Source organism: Perna viridis, chromosome 6, assembly GCF_037379345.1.
Source record: "Perna viridis isolate PV_CMFRI_1.1 ecotype Kerala chromosome 6, ASM3737934v1, whole genome shotgun sequence".
Classification (NCBI taxonomy): domain Eukaryota; kingdom Metazoa; phylum Mollusca; class Bivalvia; order Mytilida; family Mytilidae; genus Perna; species Perna viridis.
The window spans coordinates 37683001-37704855 of NC_142450.1; the positions used below are offsets into that span (position 1 = coordinate 37683001).

The following is a 21855-nucleotide window of genomic DNA, read 5'->3' on the forward strand; positions in this document are numbered from 1 at the left end:
AAATAGTTGGAACGAAACAAAAATGTTATTATTTGTCGCTGCATATATCCTTCAATTCATTTTTTAGTAATAGTACTAGTTTTCTTTGTATTTAATTTATAATTTGACTATAAACGTGTTTATAGTGACTTTAAACTGAACTAACTTCGTCTACTAAATCGAAAGGTTCGACTATTCATTATTTCAAATTGGGTGTGTGCTAGTTTTGCCTGTATATTATTAATATCTGTTTTGCACTTATTATTTAATTCGTATCTTTCAACAGATTGATAACATTTCAAATTTTAATATCTCATAATTATTTCTGTAAACTAAAATGCACAAACATAGCGTCAACAAAAAACAGTTTTTGTACACTTTAGGAATCACAAGTTCAAATGTTCGATTTGTTCCCTAAACCGTTTTACAGTGTCTTTTCCTTTAATGATATCTGATGCTTTTTCGCCAATCATTATACAAGGAGCGTTTGTATTACCAGAAGTTACATGAGGCATAATAGATGCATCTGCAACTCGTAGACCATTGATTTCTTTTACCCTGTATAGTTTTGAGAAATGATAATAAAAATTAGAATGTGTATTGCATTTTAGTGATAAAACCTTTTTTCTACAAATCATTGAATTAATATCAAACTACAACATTTTCATTAACCATAGGTTTTGTGCTTGTTTAGTTGCTTATTTTTACGGTTTATGTTCGTTTTAAAATGTCGAAACAAATAAGGTATTCTTTTCTCTACATGAGATTTTCTCAACATTTTGATTGTCTAAATGTTCTGGCTCCGACGCCACAAAAGTTAAAAAAAACTTAATTCTACACTTCCATGGTAACTCCAATCAAAGTCTTTGTAATTGATGATATCACAAACAGTTAAGAGTTTTCTCAGACTTAAGATTTTTTATCAAGTTTTCTGGCGCGGGGACCTGAAATAACATGTTTATGTTTTTATACCTTCGAAATAGATTTTAAATCTATGTACGTTGAAAAGTTCAATTATAGGTAGTTTACTATAATGCAGTTACCTTAACTGTGAATCAACAACAGTTGTAGGGTCACCAACTGATCCCATTCTACACGTTGATGTCGGGTGATATCCCGTCATGCCCCATTGACGTGTAATACATTCCCAATAGTCATCAGAATCATATATCAACTTGTCACAGATCCCCGTGAAATCTAAACTGTTGAATGTTGCGCCGATTTCCTGCATGGGTTTTGTTTTTATTAGTTTGCTTGTAAGTTTCAACCCTGCAATTGGTTTATACATTGGTTTAGTGTTTTGAAATATCTTTGATTTTAGATTTTATATTTATATGAATTAAGAATACAAACATTAAGAGTGCTACTATTTCCTTCATTGGTTTTATCTCAATTAGGTTGCTCAAAAGTTTTAAATCTGAAATAATTTGTAGTTTGTTTTGTACATTGTAATTGTATTTTTAAAAAGTTGTTTCTATATTTTCTTTGCTACCATGTTCATTGTAATAACATTGCTAATTCATTTGGATCACCATTCTTGCCTTATTTGAAGGAAGCAACAAAAATATATTACTAGTAATTATGATACGATACAGCTATGGTGTCCTTTGACGGCCGACGGCATCTGATCGAAAGAATTATATTCATTGTATTTATAAAGTAATCGAGGGGACCAAGATTCTAAAAAAAATATCCTTGGTGTCCCCAAATGGGATTCGTAGCACGCTCACATCTAGTATGGATAGTGCCCCGACCATTCAAACAAAAATACCCAATCACACGTTCAGTCTGCAGACCATCTATTCCAGTACAAACATTCTGACTATTTCAAAATAAACAAACCATGTTCCATCACTTTAAATGATATATTTGACTACAACGATGACAAATCAAATTGTACTATATCAAAATGTGGTATTAAAAATTGCAAAACATATAACATTCTTACAACCGATTCTTACTTCTCTAGTTCCCTAACAAACAAAACCTTCCATACCAGAAGTCACTATGACTAAAGTTGAACATCAACAAACTAAATATATGGATTAGAATGCAACTTATACGGTCTAATATATGTCAATGAAACACTAGAACAGAACGATTAAACAAAACATAAATACCACCAAATTCCCGACAGTTTATAAACATTTTAATCAACAGGATCTTCTATCCTCTCTACGAAAGTTTGTATTTAAGAAAAAAAAAACCATCCTACGAACAGTCCCGTTCTAAGTAAAAACTATCGTAGAGAATGAGAGGTGTACTGGATACGCAGACTAGGTACTGCAATACCTTACGGATGCAATGACAACATCAAAAGTATAGGAAACCTTTTAAAACCAATATAACAATAGCATAAATGTGATGAATTTATTTGACAAAACTCCAAGACGGGAAAGGAGTCATGGCCATTGCCACTATACGTCACCTAAGTTACATGATGTCTCCATATATGGTCTCCTTCCTTTCATACAAAAACCTCTTGAACTTCATCACTTTAGAACCAAACTCTATTCTATGCCTCTCGCTCTACTACACTCCCTTTACAAAACAAATCTTGACACTCCTGTTTCTGACCCTACCTCATCATTATACAGACTTGTTGCCATCATTTTAGATATTGGTTTCCATGACTCTTTAAACCAGTTTGTGTGAAAAGTCAGGATTACGAAAAACGATCATTTCTTCCACTACCGTTTGTCAACAAAGGTATAGATGCAATTAATTTGGCTAACATCCTCTATTACAAGAACGTTACCAACCAAATTCCCCAATATTTCAAAGACAAATCCATACCAATTATTTCATATTCCTATACTCCACCCATTGCATCCAAAATTTGCAATTATAAAAGGCTATTGCAGAACCTCGAGATTGAGGACTTCAAGGCTAAACCACCTGACTGTTCTCACAAAAACTCTACATTCAGATATGGTCGTTATGGGAGATTTGTCCATCATCAATAACGAATCTCTGCGTAATATCCTTTTTAAAGATCCCAATAACCGTGAGCCATGCTTCATAAATTGAAATTATAACTTTAAAGTTCTTATGGATGCCGTCGAGGACTATGGAAGAAAATGGATAAAACGAGAACAAGAAGACATTGATTCTCTGTCAGAGTGGTTAAAGGCCGTGAGGTCTTTAATTTAGAAACGAATGAAAGTTTAAGTAGGTCAACGAGTGCCAATGCTACATCACGGACCCCGATATAGCAAAAACATTGTATACTATACATGACAAATATGTTGTCGTACCAGCAGACAAAGCCCAATACATTGTTTTGTCTACATCCAATGTTAATTATCAGAGGTATACGTAGCAAATAATAGCAATGATACCGCACTCTCCAAAGAAGAGATTGTGGAAAACCATAAATCTGTGCTATCCTCTTTTTGTCTCTCTTCCAAGGACCTTGGTTCCCTTGATTACTCTTTTAAAAGGAATATAACTCTTCTCACCTGCAATTAAACTTTTGGTATCTTCTGGTTGACACAGATAGTTAGGTTCAATAGATGGGTAGTCGAAAGGATCTTTACTGTTAAGTCTGATATAACCAGTGCAGTTTGGATGAAGCTGAATGACAACTATAGTAAACTCCATTTTACTTGACCGGGACATAAGGAGCTTCCTAACCTTTATAATGAAAAACACACATATATATAAAGAGAAATAGAAAAACTTTGTTTACGGTAAAATTTGTTATGCCAATTCCATATTCAAAATTTAACTGACATAATTTTTATTTGAAAGATTTCAGTTATTTGACCGATGCATTTGTATTAACTTTATTGTATAACTCAAACTCACTGATGTATTATGATTCACTGGCAATCCATGTTCTATGAATAGGTCATCCTGTGAGTGAGCAAGCAGTTCTAACTGAAAATCTGGAAATTGTGGCATTTTGGGATCACGATCCGGCATTTGAGCAAACAAATGAGCTTCTAAACCACTACCAGTAAAAACACCTGCGAAGCAAACAATTAAGAAGGGCTTGTAATATAGTAGTCTGGCCAGAAATCTTTCTGTTATGCATGCATTCTCTCCCAAATTAATATTATTAATATCGAATCGTTTAATTTTAAAAGTAACACGCTATCTGGATAAAAACAAATTGTTTATTATCATTATCTCATAGACGAAATTTTGCTATTTGACTGTCTTCATCAATCCCTTTTTTAATCATCTACTCGTTAAATTGATTAACATTATCAAAATCACTTTTAATCAAAATAAAAAGAACACATTTGTACGAGTCACCTTTTCCAAGTAGATACTGTAAATGATTCCACGTTGATAACCACGATTCTCCAGTAGGTGTAAGGGGCTTGTTTATTTTGACTTTCTGGAATATCTGATAGTGGTCCTCTAAGAAAGAACCAACTGGTAGATCGGCAACCACTGGAATCTTAACGAGAAAAAATCGTCAATTTTATAAAAGTAATAGATACTGAGCTGTTCACAAACCGAGAAAACCGTCAGCTTTATTATTATCGTGGACATTTTACTTCAAAAGAATTTTACTTATTCTGCTTGAAAAACGTCATTTAAATTTAAAAAAAATGAATGTAATGTATTGGGAAACAATTAAAAGAAGCGATTACTTATCGACCATCATTGAGAAATTACAAAGTGACAATACAATTACAAATTAATGATTACAATGAAAAAACTTAATGAATTAAAATCGTACACATATGCAAGGTGGCATGTGTAAATGCTATTTTACAATTAGCTTTTAAATATTTAATCAAAGTTTTACTGCTTTGAAACATTGATATTTTGTTTACATTCGAACTAAGACTTACTCCAAGTTGTGTTAAATGTTTCTTGGGACCAATACCAGACAGCATTAAAATGACAGGACTGTTTATAGCTCCAGCAGATAGAATAACTTCTTTTTTAACGTAAAACTGGACCTTTCTGTGCTTTTTGATGGCTTCTACTCCTATCGCTTTCTTGCCATCTAGTAGAACCTTATAACACAAATATATTGTTTTGTCATATACTTAATCTTAGAATGGCTGTCAGCCATATGATTAAGAATTGCTTTTAACTTCAGTTACACCATCGTACAGTAAAGACTACTATCATACATTTACGGACCTGAATCATATGCACATTGAATAAATGACCACCATCTACCGTACGTAAGTGGTCTTTTTAAAGGTGGTCCGTATGTTAGAAAAAGTTAAACACAATTCTAATTTCGACCGAAGTTGCTTTGAAAAATACAGCAGTAATTTGATATTATATCTGTGCCTGGAAAAGTTTGACTGTAATTCTATGGTAACTTAACATTTTATTACCTCATATACCATTGTAATATAGATTAATTTTTCGGTGTATAACAAATTAAATATATATGTTTTTCTATGTACTTAATGTACCTTAGTCACCATTGTATCAATGGCGATATGAAGGTTTTCTCGCTCTATAACAGGCCTAAGATATGCTTTGGCGGTGCTTTGTCGTTCACCGTTATCCATTGACATCTGCATATAAGAAAAACCTACAAGTATTAAATTTAACCATGAGAATCTTGGAGTCACATCACTTACATGTTTATTAATATACATGAAAGTTTAAATTGTAACATATATTAGATACACATTCTAATGACCAAATACTAATACTTCATTTAAGAAACTTCCTGTATTAGAAGAAATTATTATACCGAGTTGCTGTTCCCCGTTATAGTCAACTGTCTTGATACCCAGTTCATGCGCTGCTTTCTCAAGGTAACTAGGTATATCCGTGTTTGTAGGTTCGCTAATTCCCAAATGCCCTCCACTAGAATGGTATGCTATAAAAAGGAAGAGGTGATGAATTACATAGGAAAGTCTACATACTTATGACTTTAAGGACAATATGACCTTGTTAATTTGAGAAAGATGAAGTTCCCAGGAGCCTGAATCGCTCTCCTGGTTAAATTTTGTCTTTCGAGGGCAATAAATTTAACAAGTAGTTGTCAAAACATTTTTACTCAAGAAGACTTTGAAATGACCTATGGTAAGGATCATTTCAGCAATTTAAAGTTTCATGCTATCTATCATAGTTTTGAAGATATTTTTTTTCTGAAAACTGTTTCGAGGGCAATAATTCTTACAATGAGTTATTTAAGAACTTTGATTCCTTGAGACTTTTGCAGGCTTTTAATAAGGGTAACTGAAAGAATTTGGCTAAACCTAACATTTTATGAGATATAATAAGCGAAACACTACTGCCTGACCTCTATGTTCATTTTTTAGTAACGACAGCCATGTTTCTTGACGAATCAAAAATCCCCGCATCAGTTCTATGCAAGACACCCCAAGGAATATTGATACCAAGTTTGGTTTCAATTGGACAATTAGTGTCAGAGGGGACGATTTTTGAAAAATATCAGAATTAAGCTAAACCCAACGGTTTTGGAGATACATGCAAAAAACTACTGTCACACCCCTATGTTTTATTTTTAGTAACGGCGGCGACATTTTTCGACGGATCAAAAATCCCCAGATCAGTTCTTTGCAGGATACCCCAAAAAACATTAATAATAAGTTTGGTTTTAATTGGTCAAGTAGTGTCAGAGGAGAAGAGTTTTAAAAAAACTGTTAACAACGACGGACGACGACGGACGCCAAGTGATGGCAATAGCTAAAAAGGGGAGTTAAAAATTTTAAACATATTGAAGTTATTGTTCCAATACACGTCTTATATAACAACTATATATTCGTATTATATACAGAACTTAAATGTGTGAGTGTTTGATATTCGACTTATAATATTATAACGGTTATCTATTACCTGAATTCAAGTATTTCGGAATTCGAATATTTTCAATTTTGAGGAAATATGGCAAGACGTCTTTGTAACTCCATCCTATACACCCTTCTTGTTCCCATTGATCATAGTCATATCTACTTCCTCTGACGTAAGCTAGATAGTTTATACTGCTTGTTCCTCCTAGAACCTTCCCTCTTGGCCAGAACGCCCTCTTCAACAAAAATGACTTATGCATAGTATTTCATGTCAAATCATTTCAATTCAAATTTACATCATGACGCACTATTTTTTTCTAATACGGGAGGTGGATGTTATGTTGATGATTTGTGTGTTTTGTTTTGTTTGCTTTTAGTTAGTTTTTTTCGTTTTTGTTTTTGTTTTTTTTTTGCTTTTTGTTTTCGTTTTTGTAAATGGATATAATATGTAGTAGTCTTATAATTCACATGTAATCAATATTAACGAAATACCTGTTTGTGCTTCATAAAATGCGAGTTTTTCTGTGGAACAGTATAAAATGCCCAGTCATTGTTTGTATTTTCTATAGCTGCCGCTCGATATGGTATGCTGATGTCAGCATTTCCAAATTCTGAACCTCCTGCTTCTATTAATAAGACAGTAACGTCACGGTCTTCTGACAATCTGTTTGCGATGACGGCACCAGATGACCCAGAGCCAACTGTTTGTAGAACATTTATTTTTATGTAACAACGTAAAGTAATATAAACTGTAACGGAATAAAAAAAAGATTTTAATATTAGAAAATGATTTCAGTTGAATTAGACTAAGTAAGTCTACAGTTGCGATCACTTCTAACTTCTCTTCACTCATGTCAGGATTCGCTGTCATAGAACAGTTCTAAACTGTCAGAAACTGTTCTGACCCGCGACACACCTTGTCAGGGTCTGTCAGGACTTTGGACAAGCTCTGTCATAATCTGTCATGGGTCCTGACACCCTCCTGTCATGAACTGTTCTAGGTAGAACAGATACGTAGATGAGAAGAATTCCTGACAGAATCTGACAGTCATTAGTTCGAGAATATTTCTCTGACTGAATTACATACGGTACATATACTTGATTTCGAAAAAAGGCATACTAGCCGAATCCCGATTCGTACGACTGGAAGTAGGCCTGGTTATGTTTAAACTTGATTTTTTTTTTCAATTGTTCACCCGACTTTTATGTATGGCATGCAAAAACTATTGCCTGCCGTACCTGCTACGCCCCTAACTTTAAAGAATTTGTACTGAATTCTTTTGGTTGCAGATCTAGACACCGGTATTATAAAGACTACCTATATATATATAACAGTCTATACAGAAATTGTAGACCTTTATGGAACTTTAAAGTGTTTACTATCAGCCAGTTTGCAAGAATATGATATTTTTAAAGAATTTTGACTCAAAATGATGTGTCGCAGCCACTATATGATAGTTATATTGAAAAATTTAGCATTTTAGTCTTTTATTTAGACCCTCGTAGAAATTTAAAGTGTGCGCACTCATACATTTTGCAAGAATATGACATTTTTAAAGAATTTTGACTCAAACTAATGTGTCGCAGCCACCACTTGATATTTATATTGAAAAAATTAGCATTTTAGTCATTAACTTTAGACTCTAATAGAAATTAGAAGTGTGGGTACTCATACATTTTGCAAGAATATTTCATCTTTGAAGAGTTTTGACAGAAATATAAAGTTATCACAGTCACCCATATGATAGTTATATTGAAAAAAATAAGCATTTTAGTCAATAGTTATAGACCATTATGAAAAATTAAACTGCTCGCCCATGTAATGCTACTATTGTCAATTTCAACATTTTTTTGAATGATCTGTGAATCTTGTGTTGTTAAAAGTAGCTTTCACTCAAAAAGTACTTTGTCAATCTTGAACTTCGTAAGAATTATCAAACAACTGAAAGTTATCTGTTACCACTTTTACACTTATATTAGAACAAAAACATAAACCTTTAATTTTCTAATTAAATAATTTAATCTAATTAATATCACAGGTGTATGATCATGACAGAATGTAAAAGAAAAAATATACGTGCAAACAATGATAGTTATTTTTGAATGATGGGTGACTGGACCGTAATCGACGAAAATTAGAACATGAACAACGATCGAGCGATTGTGGGATGATGATCACCACGAGCTTGAAAATCGGATTTGCTAATTTACATTAATCACACAGTTTCGTTTATTAATCGCGGACTTCCTGTTCTAAATTACGTCACACTGAATAGAAAATTTAGTGTCAGGAACTGTCCAAGGGTATGACAGTTTAGAACAGCTTTTCGTATTTTCGTTATAGGGCAAAATGTGTCCTGACCCAGGACAGCCTCTGTCAGATCCTGTCAGAATCTGTCAGGATTTCTGTTCTGTCTGGAAGAATTTAAGAGAGGTTAGAAGTGATCGCAACTGTAATATAAAATATTTAAATAAACATATTGTGAAAATTTAAATTTTCCCCTGGATAAAATTACACGGTTTTTGCTCAAAACGTTATTTTGTTAAGGCTGTTTTTCGTGGTTGAAAAAGCATTGAACATACAAGTGTATAAAATCTTACCTATGACATAATCGTACGTGGAATTTAGTTTTACATCCAGTACAGGGTCTTTATTTGGTCGTATCACAAATACTGCTATAATTACCACAACAACAGTAATAAAAACAATACAAGTCATCTTCAGATTTACTAGTACATGTATGTCAATACAAAACATGTGTTTAAAGGTGTATGGTTTGAATAAAATAGTAGTGTACCTATCATTTGACCTTGATCCACTTACATGGACTCTGTACTGGATACTGGACAGCGGGCAGAACAGAAATCCTGACAGACCCTGAAAGGGTCTGACAGAGGCTGTCTTGGGTCAAGACACATTATCTTTAAACAATCCTAATTTCTGGGATTTGATACATCGCATCTACCAAAAAAGAACTTGAGATAAAGGATACTACAGACACTGTGAAGTCAGCCTCATATCTTGACCTACACTTAGAAATCGATGGTAAAGGAAAACTATTGACCAAACTTTACGACAAACGTGATAACTTTTCATTCAGAATTGTCAACTTTCCTTTCATCTGTGGCAACATCCCTTCGGCACCTGCGTATGGAGTGTTCATATCACAACTCATACATTATGCCAGAGCTTGCCGAAACTACGCAGACCTTTTGTATGGCGCTAAAACTCTAACAAATAGGCTTCTGGAACAGAGTTATGTTGCTACAAGATTGAAGTCATCACTTTAGAAGTTTTATGGTCGTCATCATGAACTCGTGGATCGTTATGGTGTATCCATCTGCACCATGAAAACTGATTTATTCAACGGGTCATAGTTTTCCTTTCCTCGTTTGTCTATCCGGACTTGACTTGTTATGAGCAACTTGGCGGGTGTTTCTAGAAAAGCACAGGACGCTTACCCTACCGGTGCACCTGGTCCATGCTCCCAGTTTTTATTGGAGTCCGAGTTGCTCATTTACTTTTTTTTACTTTATATGTATGATTTTAGTCACTTTATGTTCTTTGTTGTGTATGTCTGTTTTCCATGTCTGGTCTTTGTCCCTGGATTACATTCTTTTGATTACCGCTATAACCTTGGTTCCCTTAATTACTCCTTAATAACATATGGGTCACAAGACATTAAAAAATGTTTAAACTGACAATTGTAGCATTCAATGGTTGACTGATACCTAAATAATTCGGTCGAAATTCTTCAAAATGCCACTTTTAGCTACGAATGTGAATGTGAGCACTTCCAATTTACCTACATGGTCTTATATGTAGAAAATGTAGAAATTAAAAATGTTAATGTCATATTATTGACTGTGACACCTGTATTTAAGTAAAAATTCTAAAAAGTCTGCAATATGTATGAGTGCGAGCAGTTTTATTTTTCATAATGGTCTATAACTATTGACTAAAATGCTTATTTTTCAATATAACTATCATATGGGTGACTGTGACATATATATTTCTGTCAAAAGTCTTCAAAGATGAAATATTCTTGCAAAATGTATGAGTACTCACACTTCTTATTTCTATTAGGGTCTAAAATTAATGTCTAAAATGCTAAATTTTAATATAAATATCAAGTGGTGGCTGCGACACATTAGTTTGAGTCAAACTTTTATAAAAATGTCATTTCTTGCAAAATGTATGAGCGCATACCCTGTTAATTTGCTTAAGGGGTTAAACTCATTGACTAAAATGCTAATTATTTCAATATAATTATCATGTGGGGCTGCTGAAACATATTATTTTGAGTCCAAATGTTTTAAAAAATGTCATATTCTTGGAAAGTGTATGAGTGCGAGCACTTTTAAGTTCCATGAGGGTCTAAAAAAGTTATCACTAAAATGCTAAATTTTTCAATATAACTATCATGTGGTGGCTGCGACACATTAACCCGAGTCAAAATTCTTTATATAAGTCATATTCTTGCAAAACATTTAAGTGCGCACACTTTAAATTTCCATGAGGGTCTAAAATTAATGACTAAAATGCTAAATTTTTCAATAAAACTATCATATAGTGGCTGTGACATATTAATTTGAGTCAAAATTCTTCAAAAATGTCATGTTCTTGCAAAATGTCTGTGTGCGAGCAGATTTCATTTCCATTAGGGTCTTAAATTAATGACAAAATACTAATTATTGCAATGTAACTATCATATAGGTGACATATTAGTTTGACTCAAACTTATTCAAAAATGTCATATTATTAAAATGTGTATGAGAGTAAACATAAAGGTCTAAAATTTCTGTAGTATAAACTGCTTAAAATTTTTGGACTCGAACTCGTACCACTGGGACATCTATGGGAACACCGCCTGCACAAAGTCCAGCGCCCTAGACCATCCGGCCAGCTAGGCTGTATAAGAAATATAGCTTTCGCTGGCCGGGTCATTCCTCCTCGTAGGATTAATATAGGGCTGTAACTTAGTACACGATGTAAGGTAGTACGGGACAGTTCATTTAGATGTTATTATATAGAATAGAGGATCAAATTAATGATGCATATCACAACAAATCAATCTTATACAAACGTCTCAGAATGTGACGACTCTATTTGCTACACTGCTCCATCGGATCAAATTGATACAGGGAAGATATGTAAACGTATAGAAAGGTGTGAAAAATTCCGAACGATGTTAGAACTGCAAATTTTTGGACGTTCCCTCCTTTTGAGACGTTTGAATAATATTGATTTGTTGTGACTAGAAGGTGTCTAGATCTGCAACCAAAAGAATTCAGTACAAATTCTTTAAAGTCAGGGACGTAGGAGGTACGACAGGCAATATTTTTGCATGCCATACATCAAAGTCGGGTGAACAATTGAAAAAAAAAATCAAGTTTAAACATAACTAGGCTTCTTTCCCGTCGTACGAATCGGGATTCGGGTGGTATGCCTTTTTTCGGATTCAAGTATATGTACCGTATGTAATTCAGTCAGAGAAATATTCTCGAACTAATGACTGTCAGATTCTGTCAGGAACTCTTCTAATCTACGTATCTGTTCTACCTCGAACAGTTCCTGACAGGAGGGTGTCAGGACCCATGACAGATTATGACAGAGCTCGTCCAAAGCCCTGACAGACCCTGACAAGGTGTGCCGCGGGTCAGAACAGTTTCTGACAGTTTAGAACTGTTCTATGACAGCAAATCCTGACAGGATTGAAGAGAGGTCAGAAGTGATCGCAACTGTAATTCAACTCTGAAATCATTTTCTTTTTTTTTATTCCGTTACAGTTTATATTACTTTACGTTGTTACATAAACAAATAAATGTTCTACAAACAGTTGGCTCTGGGTCATCTGGTGCCGTCGTCGCAAACAGATTGTCAGAAGACCGTGACGTTACTGTCTTATTAATAGAAGCAGGAGGTTCAGAATTTGGAAATGCTGACATCAGCATACCATATCGAGCGGCAGCTATAGAAAATACAAACAATGATTGGGCATTTTATACTGTTCCACAGAAAACTCACATTTTATGAAGCACAAAAAGGTATTTCGTTAATATTGATTACTTGTGAATTATAAGACAACTACATATTATATAAATTACCTATTACCTAAAAAATAAAATATCCATTTACCGTAGGCCGTCATGTCAATTTGTATACTAAGCAACTATTTAAAAAAGAGATACACGATCAAATTTGATAGTTATTTACCAGAAATTGAAACAACATTTAAAACAATAAAAAAACAAAAACAAAAACAAAAAGTAAAAAAAAAAAACACAAAACAAAAAAAAAAAAAAAACAAACAAAGAAAAAAAAACCAAAAAAAACCCAAAAAAACAAAAAAAACAAAAACAAAACATCCCCCCCCAAAAAAAAAGAAAAAAAATAACAAAAAGCAAACCAAGAAACCACACAGATCATCAACATAACATCCATCTCCCGTATTAGAAAAAAATGGTGTTCCATGTTGTAAATTTGAATTGAAGTGATTTTACATGAAAGACTATGCACTAAGTCATTTTTGTCGAAGAGGGCGTTCTGGCCAAAAGGGAAGGTTCTAGGAGGAACAAGCAGTATAAACTATCTAGCTTACGTCAGAGGAAGTAGATATGACTATGATCAATGGGAACAAGAAGGGTGTATAGGATGGAGTTACAAAGACGTCTTGTCATATTTCCTCAAAATTGAAGATGTTCAAATTCCGAAATACTTGAAATCAGGTTATAGGTAACCGTTATAATCTTATAAGTCGAATATCAAACACTCACACATTTAAGTTCTGTATATAATACGAATATATAGTTGTTATATAAGACGTGTAGTGGAACAATAACTTCAATATGTTTAAAATTTTCAACTCCCCTTTTTAGCTATTGCCATCACTCGGCGTCCGTCGTCGTCCGTCGTTGTTAACAGTTATTTTAAAACTCTTCTCCTCTGACACTACTTGACCAATTAAAACCAAACTTATTATTGATGTTTCTTGGGGTATCCTGCAAAGAACTGATCTGGGGATTTTTGATCCGTCGAATAATGTCGCCGCCGTTACTAAAAATAAAACATAGGGGTGTGACAGTAGTTTTATGCATGTATCTCCAAAACAGTTGGTTTTAGCTTACTTCTGACGTAGATAATAGTGTTCAGCATGAGGAGATCTATCTCTGGTCATTTTGTTGTTTTAATCCGTTAAGGTAAATTGAGTCATTGCCCTTTTTCAACGTGTTTTTGCTGTTTTAATGTTATTTCTTTCAAAATTCGTCCCCTCTTACAGTACTTGTCCAATTGGAACCAAACTTGGTATCAATGTTTCTTGGGGTGTCTTGCATAGAACTGATGCGGAGATTTCTGATTCATCAAAAACATGGCTGTCGTTACTAAAAATAAAACATAGGGGTGTGACAGTAGTTTTATGCATGTATCTCCAAAACAGTTGGTTTTAGCTTACTTCTGACGTAGATAATAGTGTTCAGCATGAGGAGATCTATCTCTGGTCATTTTGTTGTTTTAATCCGTTAAGGTAAATTGAGTCATTGCCCTTTTTCAACGTGTTTTTGCTGTTTTAATGTTATTTCTTTCAAAATTCGTCCCCTCTTACAGTACTTGTCCAATTGGAACCAAACTTGGTATCAATGTTTCTTGGGGTGTCTTGCATAGAACTGATGCGGAGATTTCTGATTCATCAAAAACATGGCTGTCGTTACTAAAAATAAAACATAGGGGTGTGACAGTAGTTTTATGCATGTATCTCCAAAACAGTTGGTTTTAGCTTACTTCTGACGTAGATAATAGTGTTCAGCATGAGGAGATCTATCTCTGGTCATTTTGTTGTTTTAATCCGTTAAGGTAAATTGAGTCATTGCCCTTTTTCAACGTGTTTTTGCTGTTTTAATGTTATTTCTTTCAAAATTCGTCCCCTCTTACAGTACTTGTCCAATTGGAACCAAACTTGGTATCAATGTTTCTTGGGGTGTCTTGCATAGAACTGATGCGGAGATTTCTGATTCATCAAAACATGGCTGTCGTTACTAAAAATAGAACATATGGATCAGACAGTAGTTTTTCGCTTGTTATATCTCATGAAATATTAGGTTTAGCCAAATTCTTTCAGTTACCTTATTATAAGGCCTGCAAAAGTCTCAAGGGATCAAAGTTCTTAGATAACTTATTGTAAGAATTATTTGCCTTGAAACAGGTTTCAGCAAAATCTTGAAAACTATGATAGAAAGCATGAAACTTTAAATTGCTGAAATGATCCTTACAATAGGTCATATCAAAGTCTTCTGGAGTAAAAATGTTTTGACAATTACTTGTTAAATTTATTGCCCTTGAAAGACAAAATTTAACCAGGAGAGCGATTCAGGCTCCTGGGAACCTCATCTTTCTCAAATTAACAAGGTCATATTGTCCTTAAAGTCATAAGTATGTAGACTTTCCTATGTAATTCATCACCTCTTCCTTTTTATAGCATACCATTCTAGTGGAGGACAAAGCACCGCAAAAGCATATCTTAGGCCTGTTATAGAGCGAGAAAACCTTATATCACCATTGATACAATGGTTACTAAGGTACATTTAGTACATAGACGAACATATATTAAATTTGTTATACATCGAAAAATTAATCTTTATTACAATGGTGTTACAGTCAAATTACTGCTGTATTTTTCAGAGCAACTTCGGTCGAAATCAGAATTGTGTTTAACTTTTTCTAACATACGGACCACCTTTAAAAAGACCACTCACGTACGGTAGATGGTGGTCATTTATTCAAACGTGCATATGATTCAGGTCCGTAAATGTATGATAATAGTCTTTACCATACGATGGTGTAACTGAAGTTAAAAGCGATACGTAATTATATGGCTGACAGTCATTCTAAGATTAAGTATATGACAAAACAATCCATTTGTGTTATAAGGTTCTACTAGATGGCAAGAAAGCGATAGGAGTAGAAGCCATCAAAAAGCACAGAAAGGTCCAGTTTTACGTCAAAAAAGAAGTTATTCTATCTGCTGGAGCTATAAACAGACCTGTCATTTTAATACTGTCTGGTATTGGTCCCAAGAAACATTTAACACAACTTGGAGTAAGTCTTAGTTCGAATGTAAACAAAATATCAATGTTTCAAAGCAGTAAAACTTTGATTAAATAGTTAAAAGCTAATTGTAAAATAGCATTTACACATGCCACCTTGCATATGTGTACGATTTTAATTCATTAAGTTTTTTCATTGTAATCATTAATTTGTAATTGTATTGTCACTTTGTAATTCCTCAATGATGGTCGATAAGTAATCGCTTCTTTTAAATGTTTCCCAAACCATTACATTCATTTTTTTAAAATCAAAATGAAGTTTTTTCAAACAGAATAAGTAAAATTCTTTTGAAGTAAAATGTCCGGGATAACAATTAAGCTGACGGTTTTCTCGGTTAGTTAACAGCTCAGTACCTATTACTTTTATAAAATTGACGATTTTTTGTCGTTAAGATTCCAGTGGTTGCAGACCTACCAGTTGGTTCTTTCTTAGAGGACCACTATCAGATATTCCAGAAAGTCAAAATAAACAAGCCCCTCACATCTACTGGAGAATCGTGGTTATCAACGTGTAATCATTTATAGTATCTACTTGGAAAAGGTGACTCGTACAAATGTGTTCTTTTTATTTTGATTAAAAGTGATTAATAATGTTAATTAGTTTAACGAATAGATGATTAAAAAAAGGATTGATGAAGACAACCAAATAACAAAATTTCCTCTATGAGATAGACAATTTGTTTTATCCAGATAGCGTGTTACTTTTAAAATTAAATGATTTGATATTTATAATATTAATTTTAAAGAGAATGCATGCATAACAGAGAGAGACTTCTCGCCAGCCTACTATATTACAAGTCCTTCTTAATTGCTTTGCAGTTGTTTTTTTTTATTGGTAGTGGTTTAGTACTCATTTGTTTGCTCAAATGCCGGATCGTGATCCCAAAATGCCACAATTTCCAGATTTTCAGTTCGAACTGTTTGCTCACTCACAGGATGACCTATTCATAGTACATGGATTGCCAGTGAATCATAATACATCAGTGAGTTTGAGTTATACAATAATTAATATAAATGCATCGGTCAAATAACTGAAATCTTTCAAATAAAAATTATGTCAGTTAAATTTTGAATATGGAATTGGTATAACAAATTTTACCGTAAAAAAGTGCTTTTTTTATTTTTCTCTCACTCTATATGTGTGTTTTCCATTATCAAGTTTAGGAATTTTCTTATGTCCTGGTCAAGTAAAATGGAGTTTACTACAACTTCAACGTCATTCAGCTTCATCCAAACTGCACTGGTTGTATCAGACTTAATAGTAAAGATCCTTTCGACTACCCATCGATTGAACCTAACTATCTGTGTCAACTAGAAGATACCAAAAGTTTAATTGCAGGTGAGAAGAGCTATATTCTTTTGCAAAGAGTAATCAAGGGACCAAGGTTATAGCGGTAATCAAAACCTTTAATCCGGGGACAAAGACTAGACATGGAAAACAGACATACACACCAAAGAACATAAAGTAACTAAAATCATACATACAAAGTAACAAAAGCAAATGAGCAACTCGGACTCCAATAAAAACTAGTACCATGGACCAGGTGCACCGGTAGGGTAAACGTCCTCTGCTTTTTCAAGGGAAGAGGAAGAGGAAAGGAAAAGTATGACACATTGAGTAAATCAGTTTTCATGGTGCAAATGGATACACCATAACGATCCACGAGTTCATGATGACGACCATAAAACTTCTGTAGTGATGACCTCAATCTTGTAGCACCATAACTCTGTTTCAGAGGCCTATTTCTTAGAATTCTGGCCCGATACAAAAAGTCTGCATAAATTTGACAAGCGCTTGCATAACATATGAGTTGTGATATGAACACTCCATACGCAGGTGCTGAAGGGATGCTGCCGCAGATGAAAGGAAAGTTGACAATTCTGAATGAAAAGTCATCACGTTTGTCGTAAAGTTTGGTCAGTAGTTTTCCTTTACCATCGATTTCTAAGTGTAAGTCAAGATATGAGGCTGACTTCACAGAGTCATTAGTATCCTTCATCTCAAGTTTTTTGGGGTAGATGCGATGTATCAAATCCCCGAAAGTAGGATTGTTAAAGATAATGCGTCATCTATATATATGAGATTAAAGGGTCTAGCTAAACGATGTTTTTTTCTTTCGGATCAGATCAGCAATAAAATCAGCCTCATACTACTGAAGGAATAGGTCAGCAAGTAGAGGAGCACAATTTGTTCCCATTGGAATGCCGACCGAAAAATGCGTTCACCAAAATTGACAAATGTGTTGTCGATTAAAAATTCCAGCATTTTGTAAACATCTTCTGTATATTTGGAGGATGATTTGGAATTATTTCTATATATATATGGAAAAACAACGAAACAGCGTATAATGTTTTTACGTATGGATTTTAACTGAGTATGGGGAATAGAAGTTAACAGTGTTGAACAATCATATGAGCATTATATTCTGATAAAAGTCTTGAACTGATGGACTCCAAAAGATCTTTCCAATTTTTCAGGATCCACATTGAATTAATACCACCACAGGAGTAACAAGTGTTGTGGTTGGACTGCAGACCCTCTTTGACTGCTGTGAGTATAGAAGTTAAAAGTTTTGAAAGATGTTTGGTAGTAGATTTTGCAGATCCAGCTATGTAACGTTGTTTGAGGAGTTTAGGGATCCAGTACATCACAATCATCGTCGTTGGTATAGAGACAAAACGAGGATAGCACAGATTTATGGTTTTCCACAATCTCTTCTTTGGAGTGTGGTAGCAGTATAGGTCTTATTATTGCTTTAATTTTCTACGTCTACCTCTGATAATAAACATTGCATGTAAAACTTTTTTCAGACAAAAACAATGTTGTTTTGGGCTTTGTCTGCTGGTACGACAACATATTTGTCATGTATAGTATACAATGTTTTTGCTACATCGGGGTCTTTGATGTAACATGGCACTCATTGATCTACTTAAAACTTTCATTCGTTTCAAAATGAAAGACCTCACGGCCTTTAACCACTCTGACAGAGAATCAATGTCTTCTTGTTCTCGTTTTATCCGTTTTCTTGCGTAGTCCTCGACGGCATCCATATAATTATAATTTCAATTTATGGAGCGTGGCTGACGGTTATTTGGACTTTTAGAAGGGATATTACACAGAGATTCGTTTTTGATGATGGACAAATCTCTTGTAACGACGTGTCCGGAAGGATCATATTTGAATGGAGAGTTTTTGCAAGAACAGTCAGGTGGTTTAGCCTTGAAATCCTCAATCTTGAGGTTCTGCAGTACCCTTTTATAATTGAAAATTTTGAATGCAATGAGTGAAGTATAGGAATATGAAATAATTGGTATGAATGTGTCTTTGAAATATGGAGGAATTTGCTTTGTAACGTTTTTGTGACGGAGGATGTTAGCCAAATTATTTGTATCTATACCTTTGTTGACAAACGGTAGTGGCAGAAATGACATCTTGACTTTTCACACAAACTAGTTTAAAGGGTCTGTTGAAACCAATATCTAAAATGATGGCAACAAGTCTGTATAATGATGAGGTAGGGTCAGAAACAGGAGTGTCAAGACTTGTTTTGTAAAGGGAGTGTAGAAGAGCGAAAGGTATAGAATAGAGTTTGGTTCTAATGTGATGAAGTCCCAGAGGTTTTTGTATAAAAGGAAGGAGACCATCTATGGAGACATCATGTAACTTAGGTGACGTATAGTGGCAATGGCCATGACTCCTTTCCCGTCTTGGAGTTTTGTCAAATAAATTCATCACATTTATGCTATTGTTATATTGGTTTTAAAAGGTTTCCTATACTTTTGATGTTGTCATTGCATCCGTAAGGTATTGCAGTACCTAGTCTGTGTATCCAGTACATACTCCCCTCTTTCCCTACGATAGTTTTTACTTAGAACGGGACTGTTCGTAGGGTGGTATTTTTCTTTTCTAAAATAGGAACTTTCGTAGAGAGGTTTGAATGATCCTGTTGATTAAAATGTTTATAAACTGTTGGGAATTTGGTGGTATTTATTCCCGAACGATGACCACACATTTTTTTGTTTAATCGTTCTAGTGTTTCACTGACACATATTAGACCGCATAAGTTGCATTCTAATCCATATATTTAGTTTGTTGATTTTCAACTTTAGTCATAGTGACTTCTGGTATGGAAGGTTTTGTTTGTAAGGAAACTAGAGAAGTAAGAATCGGTTATAAGAATGTTATATGTTTTGCAATTTTTAATACCACATTTTGATATAGTACAATTCGGTTCGTCATCGTTGTAATCAAATATATCATTTAAAGTGATGGAACATGGTTTGTTTATTTTGAAATAGTCAGAATTTTTGTACTGGAATAGATGGTCTGCAGACTGAACGTGTGGTTGGGTATTTTGTGTTTCAATGGTCGGGGCACTATCGATACCAGATGTGAGCGTGCTGGGAATCCCATTTGTGGACACCAAATGATATTTTAATTTATTTTTTTAGAATCTTGGTCCCCTTGATTACTTTAAGAAATACAATGAATATGATTCTTTCGATCAGATACCGTCGGCCGTCAAAGGACACCATAACTCCATGAAATCAAACAGGAAGACTGAAAAATTGAAGCTGTATCGTATCATAGTTACTAGCAATATATTTTTGTTGCTTCCTTCAAATAAGGCAATAATGGTGATCCAAATGAATTAGCAATGTTATAACAATAGACATGGCAGCAAAGAAAATATTGAAACAACCTTTTAAAAATACAATTACAATGTACAAAACAAAATACAAATTATTTCAGATTTAAAACTTTTTAGCAACCTAATTGAGATAAAACGAATGAAGGAAATAGTAGCACTCTTAATGTTTGTATTCTTAATTCATATAAATATAAAATCTAAAATCACAGATATTTCAAAACACTAAACCAATGTATAAACCAATTGCAGGGTTGAAACTTATAAGCAAACTAATAAAAACAAAACCCATGCAGGAAATCGGCGCAACATTCAACAGTTTAGATTTCACGGGGATCTGTGACAAGTTGATATATGATTCTGATGACTATTGGGAATGTTTTATACGTCAATGGGGCATGACGGGATATCACCCGACATCAACGTGAAGAATGGGATCAGTTAGCGACCCTACAACTGTTGTTGATCCACAGTTAAGGTAACTGCATTATAGTAAACTCCCTATATTTGAACTTTTCAACGTACATAGATTTAAAATCTATTTCGAAGGTATAAAAACATATACATGTTATTTCAGGTCCCCGCGCCAGAAAACTTGATAAAAAATCTTAGGTCTGAGAAAACTCTAAGCTGTTTGTGATATCATCAATTACAAAGACTTTGATTGGAGTTACCATGGAAGTGTAGAATTAAGTTTTTTTTAACTTTTGAGCCAGAACAATTAGACAATCAAAATGCTGAGAAAATCTCATGTAGAGAAAAGAATACCTTATTTGTTTCGACATTTTAAAACGATCATAGCCGTAAAAATAAGCAACTAAACAAGCACAAAACCTATGGTTAATGAAAATGTTGTAGTTTGATATTAATTCAATGATTTGTAGAAAAAATGCGTTTTCACTAAAATGCAATACACCTTTTAATTTTTATGATCATTTCTCAAAACTATACAGGGTAAAAGAAATCAATGGTCTACGAGTTGCAGATGCATCTATTATGCCTAATGTAACTTCTGGTAATACAAACGCTCCTTGTATAATGATTGGCGAAAAAGCATCAGATATCATTAAAGGAAAAGACACTGTAAAACAGTTTAGGGAACAAATCGAACATTTGAACTTTGATTCTTAAAGTGTACAAAAACTGTTTGTTGTTGACGCTATGTTTGTGCATTTTAGTTTACAGAAATAATCATGAGATATCAAAATTTGGAATGTTATCAATATGTTGAAAGAAACGAATTAAATAATAAGTGCATAACGGATATTAGTAATATACAGGGAAAACTAGCACACATCCAATTTGAAATAATCTTAATGAATAGTCGAACCTTTCGATTTAGTAGACGAAGTTAGTTCAGTTTAAAGTCATTGTAAACA

General features: G+C 33.9%; 1 protein-coding gene and 1 pseudogene across 1 annotated transcript; one reads left to right on the plus strand and one right to left on the minus strand.

Moving 5' to 3' along the window:
* Positions 1-244: 244 nt before the first annotated feature.
* Positions 245-9488, minus strand: LOC148614819 (glucose dehydrogenase [FAD, quinone]-like). The gene is made up of 11 exons (XM_088589228.1): positions 9327-9488; positions 7218-7426; positions 6772-6961; positions 5660-5788; positions 5373-5494; positions 4791-4958; positions 4243-4390; positions 3790-3950; positions 3441-3615; positions 1023-1248; positions 245-537 (listed from the first exon to the last, which is right to left on the minus strand). Exons 1-11 carry the CDS (start codon positions 9481-9483, stop codon positions 366-368), a joined length of 1857 nt encoding a protein of 618 aa, XP_088445354.1. The 5' UTR covers positions 9484-9488; the 3' UTR covers positions 245-365.
* Positions 9489-12237: 2749 nt separating this feature from the next.
* Positions 12238-21607, plus strand: LOC148614820 (glucose dehydrogenase [FAD, quinone]-like; annotated as a pseudogene).
* The last annotated feature ends 248 nt before the right edge of the window (positions 21608-21855 follow it).

Bases quoted from the DNA above. Each gene is read 5' to 3' on its own strand.
- LOC148614819 (XM_088589228.1), bottom strand. From the start codon at position 9,483: ATGTTTTGTATTGACATACATGTACTAGTAAATCTGAAGATGACTTGT. The intron at 5,789-6,771 runs GTAATAGATAAC...TCCTTTTTATAG, and splicing joins TCCGAAATACTTGAATTCAG to CATACCATTCTAGTGGAGGG. The intron at 5,495-5,659 runs GTATAATAATTT...TAATACTTGTAG, and splicing joins TAACGGGGAACAGCAACTCG to GTTTTTCTTATATGCAGATG.